This window comes from Podarcis vaucheri (assembly GCF_965113315.1).
Source record: "Podarcis vaucheri genome assembly, chromosome: 13".
Classification (NCBI taxonomy): domain Eukaryota; kingdom Metazoa; phylum Chordata; class Lepidosauria; order Squamata; family Lacertidae; genus Podarcis; species Podarcis vaucheri.
The window spans coordinates 53972350-53985572 of NC_138751.1; the positions used below are offsets into that span (position 1 = coordinate 53972350).

Below are 13223 nucleotides of genomic sequence, written 5' to 3' on the forward strand. Positions count from 1 at the left end.
AGGGGTTTGAATCTACCGTGGGAAGCCTAAATATCGTGCCATGTGGTCACTGTGTACTTCCCAGAGGAGGAAGGAACACAAAAACATTCCAAGTCCAGGAGTTCCTTTCAGCATACTCCAGACATTTCTGTTTTGACTACTTAATCTCAAGCATTTTCTTGGCCAGGCATAGGCAAACTCAGCCCTCCAGATGTTTTGGGACTACAACTCCTATCATCCCTAGCTAACAGGACCAGTGGTCAGGGATGGTGGGAGTTGTAGTCCCATAACATCTGGAGGGCCGGGTTTGCCTATGACTGTTCTAGGCTGAATAATGATATGAAGACTAGCACTCGCTGCTCTAAATGCCCCTAGGCCGAATTTTGCAAACAGGTTCATTTATTTAAAACACTTATATACTTGCCCTTAATCCAAATCAGGGTCCAGGGTCCAGCAAGGTATAGACTGTGCTGAGTTTTCATGATTCAGTTTGCACTTTGCTATACAGTCCTTACCTGGCTCTGTGCTTTCTCTGGACTGCTCGTCTCCCCGCCCAGCACCTGAGGAATCACCACTGGGGGTGGAGGAGCTCTCCTCTTTTTCATTTCGGTGCTTCCAGTAATTCCTGAGATGTTCCCCAAAGACTGTGATGGACCCAAAGTAAAGGAACGTGAATCCACTGAAGAAGAATATGGGGCTGCTGCAACTCCCTGTAAGTAAATAAATTCACAACCTCATTAAAATCTCTTGAACATGACATTTCACAGTCAGTCCCTAAAATATATATATATCTTGGGAGGGGGGAAATGCCCCCTCACACTAACCCATCTTGAACATTTCCTCTTGTGTTTTTAGATGCGTTAGATGTTGCTGCTAATACAATGTGTTGAAGAAATGAACCTATGTTGCCAATTCTCGTAGTAGACCAGTATAAAGTAAGCAGCACATAAGCTGCACACAAAACATTACCAAACCATTCTATGTACTAAATCTTATACTAATAATCCAAAAATTGAGAGAGCTATGTACAAGATCTACTACAGAAGCCACAAACAGAAAACTCATTCGAATTGTGCCCAAAAGGAAGATTCAGTCTTTAAAGTTCCTTTAGCCAGGCTCCTGTAGATATCAACAAAGGTAAGTTTGATCAAACTTATCAACAAGACTTATCTAACTCTTGTGCGTCACATCACTAACACTTCGTTTGATTAAACTTATCCTCGTTGATAACTAACCCTTGATAGCAACATCATCAACACTTCGTTTGATCAAACTTACCTGGCTAAAGGAACTTTAAAGACTAAATCTTCCTTTTGGACACAATTTGAATGAGTTTTCTGTTTGTGGCTTCTGTAGTAGATCTTGTACATAGCTCTCTCCATTTTTGGATAATTAATATAAGATTTAGTATGTAGAATGGTTTGGTAATGTTTTGTGTGCAGCTTATGTGCTGCTTACTTTATACTGGGCTAATACAATGTGGCCAAATCTCCATGAAGAGGGAGGTCACTTTCCCACTTCCCTCACCTGTCTGGATCCCACCTTCTCCAAGGATGGAGAGCAACAGGCCAAGGGGAGCTGCGTATGCCAGTGTGTGAGAGCTGGGCTGATGCTGGAAGCTGGATACACAGAGACATGTCTTGCTGTGTGCTGGACTTTGGGGCTCCCCTGGAAACCTGGTGGGAAAATCAAAGGGGGTTCCTAGGCAGAAACTTTGTGCCTGAGCAGAATGGGGTACTGTCCCATGAAGGAGACAGGAGGAAGCTAATGGGAGCTGGTGGAGGCCTTTACAAAATCACAGCATTTACAGCTTCACTCCATCAGAGACAGGCCTTCATTGGCATGCTCTAAACATGCCTCACTATCGTCTTACAGACATTAAAAATTCATGGAAAATATGGATTCAGTCCCCAAGAACTCATCCATGTCCTTTAAAGGACAAGGATAAATGTCTTTGAGCAAATATGTTAGAATTCTAAGAACAAAAATTTAATTCTAAATCATGCAAGAAGAACATGTTTAATATTTAAAATGTAAACATGACATAAAAATGCCACTTGTGAATATCTTTGTATGCACTTGATTTCTTCTTATATCTCACTCCATTCATACTAAATTTCCTTTCTTCATGACTGACACACAATGAAGCTTCCTTTCCAGTCAGCTAGTCACAAATCCCACAAAACAGGCCAGTGCAGATGTTACACCCCGACCCTTTGACAATGATACAGGCCAAGGCCACAATTAACGCATGTGAAAAGTGGAGATGCAAAAACTGAAAGTGGCACCATCGACTTCACTAGATAAAATGCGATACAAATGTCTACCTTTTAAAAGCATGCGTAGTAGGGTACAGAAATATTCAGAATAAAAAAATTCCTTCCAGTAGCACCTTAAAGACCAACTAAGTTAGTTCTTGGTATGAGCTTTCGTGTGCATGCACACTTCTTCAGATACACTGGCAACTTCTGTTTCAGTGTATCTGAAGAAGTGTGCATGCACACGAAAGCTCATACCAAGAACTAACTTAGTTGGTCTTTAAGGTGCTACTGGAAGGAATTTTTTTATTTTGACTATGGCAGACCAACACGGCTACCTATCTGTAACTAGAAATATTCAGGAGAGGGTTACCTGGATTGGACAGCTTTAAAGGGGAATCGAGCAAATTCATGGATGATACAGCTGTCTGGATGATTACAATGGCTGGATGATTTCCAGTATCAAGAGGAGTATGCTTCTGAATACCAGTGGAAGCATCTCCCTCCCTCCTTCACTGGAGGTTTTTAAAAAGCTGGATGGCCATCTGTCATGGATGCTTTAGCTGAGATTCCTGCATTGCAGGGGGTTGGACTAGACAACCCTTGAGGTCCCTTCCAACTCTACCATTCAGTGAGTGCTACTGTACTCATCTGGCTGACCACTGGGAGAACCGCATTCTGGACTATATATACTTTTAGTCTCATCTAAGCAGGTACACCGGTAGGCTTGAGCTGAGAATCACACACCATCGTGGCTTATGATTCTTGTTATCAGAAAATACACAAGCCATAGTTTACTAATTCAGATGAAACAGCAAACTGTATCTTGGCACAAACTGGGATTGAAAATTGCTAATTTCTGCACACAAGAGAAGGAGGAAGTACAGTGGTACCTCTGGTTGCGAACGGGATCCATTCCGGAGGCCCGTTCGCAACATGAAAAGAGTGCAACCTGAAGCGCCATATCTGCACAGGTGTGCAGCGCAATTTGGCGTTTCTGCGCATGCGCGAGGGGTAAAACCCGGAAATAACCCTTTCTGGTACTTCTGGGTTGCCGCGGGACGCAACCTGAAAATACGTAACATGAAGCAAACGTAACATGAGGTATGACTATATACAAGTCCAAATCTCATCTGAATGTAGTCTTTCTCTGGCAAACTGTATGTTACCACAATTTCTCTCAGACAATTTGAACTCAGCTCAGATGCTCCACTAAACTTAGAAACAGACAAAACATGAAGTGGGAGATTCATTATAATTTTATTTTATTTTAAACATCAAAGTACCCAAGTGATCAGTTAGAAGTCTTTGTGCTCTAAGCCTCTTGTACTTGAACAAGGTCCTGATTTGGTTTTATTTAAATTTAGAATATTTAGACCATTACTCCTCTCCCATCCAAGGTTTGCTAATCTCTGTTGCCAGCTGCTCAAAATGTTTACATTTGAAGGACTCTATCTATATGCACTTAAAGAATCTCTACTCAGTATCTGATCTTAACAGATGCCAGACGGAAGGCAAAAAAATGTCGCCTTCTGGAAACTCTTGATTAATTGCCTTGAATGTGTTTTTAACCCCAGTTGGTCAAATATATTTCCATTAGGATTTTAAACAATGCAAACCACAGTTACTACAACTGGCAGACCAGTATTATCTGAAACTCTGTGGATCCAACACAAAAACCTGGAGTTGTAATTCAATTATACCAGAGTATGTCATTAGCAAACTGAGATTCTACTAACTTTTATGTTAACTGTGCAATGCATATATTAATTACAACGCTGATGATCATCACCTCCCACTTTCATAATCTGAATCCAAGACTATTTTAGCCATGCTAATGGATAGCAGGATTTTTGCTATCTTTCTTTGACCATTTTAGGTTTTTAGCAAATCTTTGCCCTTGTCCACCATTCCTTTCCAAGCTTTTGTAACATTTTATACGTGACAGTCCTGTGCCAAATTGTCTGTTCCCATGGAACTTGTTAGCCCGACCCCAATATTTCACAAACGTGAATTCGTTGGGTGGGCGGGGTGTGTGTGTGGTACATCTGAGGGGGCAATAGAGCAGAGCCACTTGACTCAAATGAGAAGAGTCCTTGCCAACATATAGAGGACATAAACAAACAAACAAACAAACTTTGGAACACTGATCTTTTTCCTATATTTATGTTTCCGTACTACTTGATAAGTATATCCCAGGTCGGTTTATTTTTACTGAATAATAATAATAATAATAATAAATTTTATTTATATCCCGCCCTCCCCAGCTGAGCCGGGCTCAGGGCGGCTAACAACAATCAAATAAACAATCAAATAATCATACATTCTAAAAATATTTCATTATAAAATTAGTTAAAATCAAATTGATGGCAACCGATTAAGCAAGATTTTGTGCGGTTGCCAGAGGGGGGAGTCAGGCTGCGCCCTGACCAAAGGCCTGGCGGAACAACTCTGTCTTGCAGGCCCTGCGGAAAGATGTCAAGTCCCGCAGGGCCCTAGTCTCTTGTGACAGAGCATTCCACCAGGTTGGAGCCGCAGCCGAGAAGGCCCTGGCTCTAGTTGAGGCCAGCCTAACCTCTCTGAGGCCTGGGAATGTACTTTTCATGGTCTAATTTAATTTTAATGACATAAAGAAACTTGCTAAGTTGGTTATTGGGGTGTATTCCCTGTGGCGAGTATATAATATACCGGGGGGGGGGGGGAGACCTTTGCAGCAAAGCCACCAAGGGTCTAACAAATTTGTTAGACTAACAAAGACTAACAAATTTAAATCATAAGGTTTTGTGAACGAAAAAGCCCCAAACAACTCTATGAGATAGTGAATAACCCCCCCCTTCTTTGTTGTTGGTTAAACAGGACTGACTTCCATCAGGACTACGAAATAGACCATTGCACCTCACATTGCTTGCACTTAGTGCTTGATTAATATTATTGCATCAGCACCACCCAGAGGCCATGTTAGTACTTACATCAAGGTACAGTTCACTTTCTGTTGTGGACTTTAAAGGTTCTTCGCTGCCATAATCCCCAGCCGTCCTCATCGAACACTCTTCTGCCTAGAGAACAAATAAACACTCTATACGACCACTCCAAAAGTGGTAAATACATTACACGCTGCTAGCTAAAAACAACAGACCATTAAAACACACAGTGGATGAGAAAGCTAGGAACCATTTGCCTAATATCTGGAAAAGCAGGCCATGATGGGAGTTGAAACCAGGACCGGAGAGGATTCCAGTTCATGCTACATGCTAGAGTGAACCTTCCCTTTTTGCTCCCCTCAGACCCATGCTAGGCTCAGAATGCTAATCTGTGGATTATGCCACATAATCAATGGAATGAACTGTGTGTGGGTCCACACAGCATTTACGAGGTGACTGGCTCTTTATTTCTTCTGAATACCAGTTGACAGAACCCACAGAAGGGGAGAGTCTCATTTCTTTTGGACTTGGTCCTCACCCATAGAGAGGAACTGACTGATGAAGCAAAGGTTTCAGGGAACCTTCGGAGGAAGTGATCATGTCCTCTTGGGTGTCATAATACAGAGGCAAGGGAAAGCGGAGTATAGTAAGATGTTCATTCAAGACTTGAAGAAGGCTGATTTCAAAAAGCTGACGGAACTACTGAGTGAGATTCCACGGTCAGAAATACTCAAAGAGAAAAGAGTGCAAGATGGATGGGAGTTTCTTAAAGGTAAAATATTGAATGCACAAAGGCAGACAATTTCAACAAGAAGGGAAAGTTGGAGGCCCCTAAAGAAACTGGTGTGACTGCGTAACAAGCTTACGGATGAGCTGAGATGAAAGAAGGGTATGTATAAGAAAGGGAAGAAATCAGAAATCATGAAGGAAGAGTCTACAGAAGTAGCCAACAGTTGCAGGGTGAAGTTCAGGTGAAGCTCAGAATGAACTCAGGCTTGCAAGAGAAGTTCAAAATAAGAAAAAAATTTCTTTGGCTATGTTTGAAGCAAGAGGAAGAACAAGCAAGTAGTAAGTCCCTTGCATGGAAAAGATGGAGAAATGTTACTGGGTGCCAGAAAGAAGGCAGAACTGCTAACACCTACTTGCCTCTGCTGTCATTCGAAAGGAAAGAAGGCCCAACCTGGTGAAAGCAGAATCATAGAATTGTACTAGATGACCCAAGTTCTTCCTGATGTTTAGTCAGAATCTACTTTCTTGTAACTTGAAGTAATTGGGTTCAAGTCCTATCCTCCAGAGCAGGAGTAAACAAATTTGTTCCATCTTCCATGTGACATCCCTTAAGATATTTGAAAATGGCTATCATATCTCCTCTCAAATCTCCTCTTTTACCCAACTCCTTCAACCGTTCCTCATCAGGCTTGGTTTCCAGACACTTGATCATCTTGGTTGCCCTCCTCTACACGTTTCAGATAGTCAATATTCTCCTTAAACTGTCGTGCCCAGAACTGGACACAGTATTCCAGGTGTGACCTGACCAAGGCAGAACAGAGTGGCACTGTTACTTCCCTTGATTGGGACACTCGACTTTTGTTGTTGCAGCCTAGAATAGCATTAGCTTCTTTTTTTTTGCTGCTGCTGTATCACACTGTTGACAATGTTCAGCTTGTGATCCACTAAGACCCCTAGATCCTTTTCGCATGTACTACTGGCAAGCCAGGTGTCTCCCACCTTATACTGCTTTCCAACTGCTCTTGCAATGTGCCTCTGAAGACTAGAGAGTGTCTGGAGTGGGGTGGCTAAGAAAACCATGGTTACGCAAGGCTGTTAGGTTTATACATAGGGCCAAATCATAGTTAAAACAAACCACAGTTCAAAAAAACCATCAAACCATGGCTTCACATCATGGTTGGTTGCCAGAAAACAAAACCATTCTTAGTCTGCTGGGCTGAGTTTAGGTGTTCAAATAAACCACACACTGACTAAAGAAAACCACAGTGGTATCCTGTGTGAATTAGGCCATACCTGTTAAAATAAGAGAAAGTAGTTTCCTGCTATCCATTCTTAGAACAGGCATCAGCAGTCACTTTGATTCATTAAGTTTGATTACAGCCATATACCTAACAGGTACAGCTATAAACATATACTAAGGAGGCGTCGTGGGGGGAGTGCACATACGGCAATGGAAACAATTAGTTTAATAAATTAAACTAACTGATAGTGTCTGTATGGTCTTGTCATGGCTTTTGGCTAGTACAATAACGCTTATCTACATCTACAATAAATGAGGGAAGACATTTACCTTAATGTTCATTTTATTAGTCTTGAAAAATCCCAGAAATCGTTTCTTTTCTTTTTCTGTTGTGTCACAGCTAGTTGAGTATCTTCTTGTTTCTGTAACACACACAATGTGTCATAACTACTCCAGCACAAATAATCAATTAAAGAATTTAGAAATCAGCTTACTAACTTTGAGGGTAGAAATCAGTGCTAGTAGTACAGGACAATAGCAACATACACAGTGCTATTTCAACTTTACGCATTTGATGTCCGGTTGGTTGAAATCACACTAATTCAAAGCACAGAAGGCAGACAACTTGAAAGTTCTTTTTGTACAGGGTTTTTCCAGCACAGAAGGAGCTTTTAAGCTCTTTGCTTTGCTTACTGAGTTCTGGGATGCTCTCGCAAGATCTCGTGGAAACTAGGGCCAGCCACATAAGATCTTGTGAGGTATCCTAGAGTTCAGCAAGCAAGGCACAGAGCTTAAATGCTCACCACAGAATGTAACCCCTGCACAGGAGGAGGTTGTACTGTACACAGATTTATACACAAATTCATTCTAATCAAAGTTACTGCAGTATTAATTGCTCACAGGAGGGAGAGGTCATTCATTGTTTTTCCAAGATACTGATTTAGACCTAACTTTACTTACTTGCATGTTAGCCTTAAACTTCGTTAGTAAGCATTCAGGATTAGAACCACTAATATTATCCTATACTCACTACTGTATTGAAGGAATGGGTTTCCCAAACCCAAAACTGACTGTGCAGGCATTTTTAAACTGCACCAAAATCCCCATTTCTCCTTAGCTAAAATGCATAAACTTTAGCCGTTGAGCAAATGCAAAACAAGAACACAGCTCTCTCCCTTATCAGTTTGACGGCAAGACTGGCCTTGACTTTACCAGTAGAACAGATACAGACATATCTTATGTTCTGACCACAAATGACGGGGAGACCCAAGTCTGGGACTAACGCCAGAGCATGTTCTCGGAAGTAGTGACCTTTTGCTCTAAGACAGGAGTAGGAACAGGAATATCCTTTTATGGTCAGGAGTGCAGGAAGGAAATCCCTTTTATGGTTGAGAGTACCAGAGCAGGAACATATGTGATGTCAACCTGCAAACATAGGCTGACGTGGTTGGAAGGAGGGAGAGGGTGCCTGGAGGATATAAATACTGCATGAAACTTGTCATTTCTTTGCACTTGCTGTGGACTAATCACGCAAGTGCCTTCTGCTATCCGGAGAGCAGAATAAACTCTTTCTTTGAACCAACTCGGTGTCATTTTGACTTCCTTCCTCCTGTCCCGGAGCAACGCAGACCCAATCAGTGAACCCCAATAAGGCTACAGTATTTACCCAACCAAATGTATATGTAAGTTTGTGATAGGTCAATATCAAATGTTTCACCAAGACACATTTGGTAATGAGGCCACAGACTGAACCTTGTATAACTGTTCATATTTCTCTAGAGAAGTTGGATGAGAGCTTGCTGAATTGCTAAACTGTGGGCCACATTATATGTGACACAAAATAGACTGCTGTGCCTGCCACATTAAACTATAGGTAGAATAGACCTATAGAATAAACCTTTAATGTAAGCAAGCCATGTTGCTGCATACTGCAGGAGCTTGGGACATTTCACTCCTTACCAGCTGCCACTACATTGCAAGGAAGCAAGCCATGGTCTAGCTCTTGGGTTGGCAACCTAAGGTCCAGGGGCCGGATGCGGCCCAATCGCCTTCTCAATCCGGCCCGCGGACGGTCCGGGAATCAGCATGTTTTCACACAAGTAGAATGTGTCCTTTTATTTAAAATGCATCTCTGGGTAATTTGTGGGGCATAGGAATTCATTCATTATTATTTTTTCAAAATATAGTCCGGCCCACCACATGGTCTGAGGGACGGTGGACCGGCCCACGGCTGAAAAGGTTGCTGACCCCTGGCCTCTAGCTTGTTGTGTAATCCAAACAGAGGACTGTGCATTGTCTACCTCCAAACAAACCACGAGCAGAAATCAAAGACAATGTCCCATCGCCATCTAGCTGCCAAGTCCAGTCAGCTTGTGTGCATGGAATGCAATGGTGAATCATCTTGCCCTTTGCCTCTGGTGGAAATAAGTCTTGGACCAGCCCTGCCTCCCACTAATGCTTCTCTGCCCCCAACCACCTTCTCCCCTCACTGCCCCTTTATTACTTGCAAACAGTGCCCCCTAATCCTGCTTTCTTGAGTGCCGAACTCTCGCTATGCTTAACAATGCATAAAGGGTGAAGCTGATGGCTACAAAAGGGGACCAGAAAATATCATCTGCATTGTGCATATATGATACATTCCACAGTAAGTTCACAAATGTGTTACTAACTTTTTAAACCCATGTTTCCATAGAATGCACCATTTCTTTTTCTTTTCTTTGTTTAGTATTTCTTTATTCACTTTTTCAGTAACCGCCACCAAAGAAAGAAAATACATATGGTACAACCCAAAGCATAATTGCACAGTCCAAGCATGACTTATTAGCTGAATAAGTCCTTCCAGAGTGCCATGCACGGTTGGTGGCGCCACAGGTCTGTCTTCCTTCACCACAGAGGTAGCAAAACAACACCACTATTCTCCAAAGTCACTGTCAAACCCACAAGCCCCTTTCAATGGAATGGTATGATTCTCTAACACTGCGATTTTCCAAACACTCTGTCAAGGACAGACTCTCTTCTGTTCTCCAATACCTGCTAATTGTGCAACAGCAATCTTAAAGAATGCTAGCATATGTAAGTTGTTGTTGTTGTTGTTGTTGTTGTTGTTACTATTATTACTATTATCACCATCAAATATCAACAACAATGCTAATGGGACGGTACAATAAGCCAACTGACCCAGGATTTTTTCACACTCTACAAATACCACCTTGCACAATATTTGTGGCAGGACCAGCATGTGAAGTAATTGTGCCTATATTGTTACAACCCTTCCAATCCCCTTTAGTGAATGAGTGGACAATGCAGCAATTTTTCAGCAGCATAAAATGCCAACTATTCACTAATTTCAGGGAACATTTCTGCATCGCTGCTTATACTGACCTCAACGGTTTACTTTGCCGAAAGCAACTACATATTTAAGAACAGCTAAATCATTTGCATATATAAACACAAATTCTCTCTCACACACACTTTTTTTTTAAAAAAAATCAGTTCAAAAACAATAATAAAAATAAAACAATAAACCTTTATTGTCAATGCACCACCTGTGTGGTGGTGCAAAAACAATGCAAATCCAATGAAATGTAACTAGAATCGAACTATCCACTTAGAAGGCCTCTTGAAATATGTACGTCTTCAACAGGTGCCAAAAAGTTGAAAGAGAAGACATCTGTCTGATATCTAATAGGAGGGAGTTCCAAAGAATAGGTGCCGCTACACTAATATCCAGTTTCAGCATTGTGCAGAATGAGCCTCCTGATAGGATGGGGATCAGAATGCCGTGATCAGTTGGGTCTGCAGAGGATGAGACAATTTTAAGATATCCTGGTCCCAAGCCCTATCAAATAGAATTACAGTTGTACCTTTGTTTTTGAACAGCTTAGTTCTCAAACCTTTTGGCTCCCCAAAGCCGCAACTGTTCCTGTTTGCGAACTATTTTTGGAAGCCGAACATCTGACGGGGCTTCTGTGGCTTCCGATTGGCTGCAGGAGCTTCCTGCAGCAAATCAGAAGCCACGCTTTGGTTTCCAAATGTTTTGGAAGTGAAACTGACTTCCGGAATGGATTCCGTTCAACTTCCAAGGTACAACTGTACTATATGCTGATGTATTAAAATGAATTCAACAGTAAATCAAAGCAGTGCAGAAGAATCAATGTGGCACAAGTAAAGACAAATATTTAAAGACGCACGTTGACATACCCTTCCAAAACTTAGCTTAAAGGCGCACAGAAAAGTTAAAAGTCCATATTAAAAACTGCCACCAACCTGGACCGCGTAAGCTTAGCAGTTAATGGCAATACTCATGCCAGCTACTCTTTACAATTAATTATTACAGAATTTTACTAAGACACATGGCACAAGGAGCATTACCCAAGTGTTTATTATTTTATTAGAAATAAAAAAGAGACAGTTTGAGGACTGAGAAATCCAAACAGGGACAAGCATTGCTTGTTTTCTGTGAATCCATTAACGATCTGAAATGTTTGGTTTCCTACCATACAGGTTTCAGTTTACAGATGTTAATGCTTGCCAGCTGACATTCATGCTCATGCAGAATTTCAGTGAGTGACATCTGTTGGTGTTCTATGCTGGTCCAGCCAGCTCATACCTAGGGCAAAAGTTGGTGGAAATGCAATGAGAGAAGGACCTGCTGCTGGCACCTTCTGCTTGACTTGCCCAGGGGTGCAATCATTTGGGGAACAAATATGAGTCCGTACATGGGCGGGATTCCTTCTAAATGAAGGAACTGGGGGAGAAGGAAGAAAATGCCAATACCATCTGGAAGACTTTGGCCACCTACTTGATCATTGCAGCTTGACTTGTTTACTCACAAGGCTAGTTACACTGGACAGAAGGTTCTGTACTTTGCTGCTTCAGAGAAATTAACTAATTAAAAACGATTCAAAGCCAGCCCAGCGATACACTTGTGAAATTCATGATACACGTGAACAATTTATGTACATCCTTTCCAGGCTCGTGTTCTTCCCAAGTATCAGTTTATTTGATGGGATTTGTAATATTTTGTTTAACTAGAGTTGAATGACATAACCTTCCTAGTTCTGGCAAATTATTACAGTGGTGCCCCGCAAGACGAATGCCTCGCAAGACGGAAAACTCGCTAGATGAAAGAGTTTTCCGTTTTGGAGGTGCTTCGCAAAACGAATTTCCTATGGGCTTGCTTCGCAAGACGACAATGTCTTGCGAGTTCCTGCTGGTTTTTTTTCCCTTTCCCCCCTTTTTCTAAGCCGCTAAGCCACTTATCAGCTGATCCGATCAGCAGATAAGCCGCTAAAAGCCGCTAATAGCACTAATCCGCTAATCCTTCAATGGGCTTGCTGTGCAAGACGAAAAACCGCTAGACGAAGAGAATCACAGAACGGATTCTTTTCGTCTTGCGAGGCACCACTGTATTGCTGTGAAAGAACATTCCCTTCATGTTTTCACTATTTTTTATAACCTTGCTGTTACACCTTGCTGTTTAAGATAGAGAAAGAAATCTGTTTTGCATTACTTGTAGTGCCAATGTTGTGTGAAGATGTGAGTAGTAGCTCTTACTCTAGGTGTGGGGAACCTGAGGCCCTCCAGATGTTTTTGGGTGGCAAATGCCATCTTCCCTGACCATTGGCCTTGCTGGCCGGGGCTAATGGATGCTGAGAGTCCAACGGCATCTGCAAGGCCACGGATTCCTCACCCAGTCTTACACAGTGAACCTCAATGCATTAATCATCCAAGCCATGCAGAAGAAGAAGAAAATAAAAGGGAAATTCTCTCTCCAAGTCTCATTATACAGTACCTCTATTGTTCAGAGAAGGTTCAGACTGAGCTTTTGATGAAAGAACTGGAAAGGACAGGAACAAAAAGGATGAAAAAGGAATAATTAAAAGATGAAGAACATAAAGCCTGATTTGCTTTCATGCATGTCATAGGGCTGAGGCACTTCAGCTAAATGCAGGTGCTCATCAACAACCAGGAAACTGCAGTTAAAGATAAAAAGATTCAGAGAATGACCCCATGTCCCATCAGAAGGACTCAATTCATTTTTCTTTTGGCGCTTGCCTTACAACTTCACTGAGGCTGAATTTTCCACCACCTTCC

General features: G+C 41.9%; 1 protein-coding gene across 8 annotated transcripts in view; it reads right to left on the minus strand.

Annotated features, from left to right (window-relative positions):
• Positions 1–13223, minus strand: part of COBL (cordon-bleu WH2 repeat protein) — a 206859-nt gene that overhangs the window by 150131 nt on the left and 43505 nt on the right. For 5 of the 8 annotated variants that reach the window (XR_014212795.1, XM_082194696.1, XM_082194698.1 and 2 more), the window contains 4 exons: positions 12922–12966; positions 7435–7549; positions 5207–5273; positions 495–689 (listed from right to left, as the gene is read on the minus strand). Coding sequence is in view for 7 of the 8 variants with exons in the window: in XM_082194696.1 (XP_082050822.1) it covers positions 495–689; positions 5207–5273; positions 7435–7549; positions 12922–12966 (422 nt within the window). In the remaining variant the exon portion in view is untranslated. Of the gene's footprint in view, positions 1–494; positions 690–5206; positions 5294–7434; positions 7550–12921; positions 12967–13223 lie in introns of all 8 variants that reach the window. The other 3 variants (XM_082194697.1, XM_082194700.1, XM_082194701.1) reach the window with 3 other exon arrangements.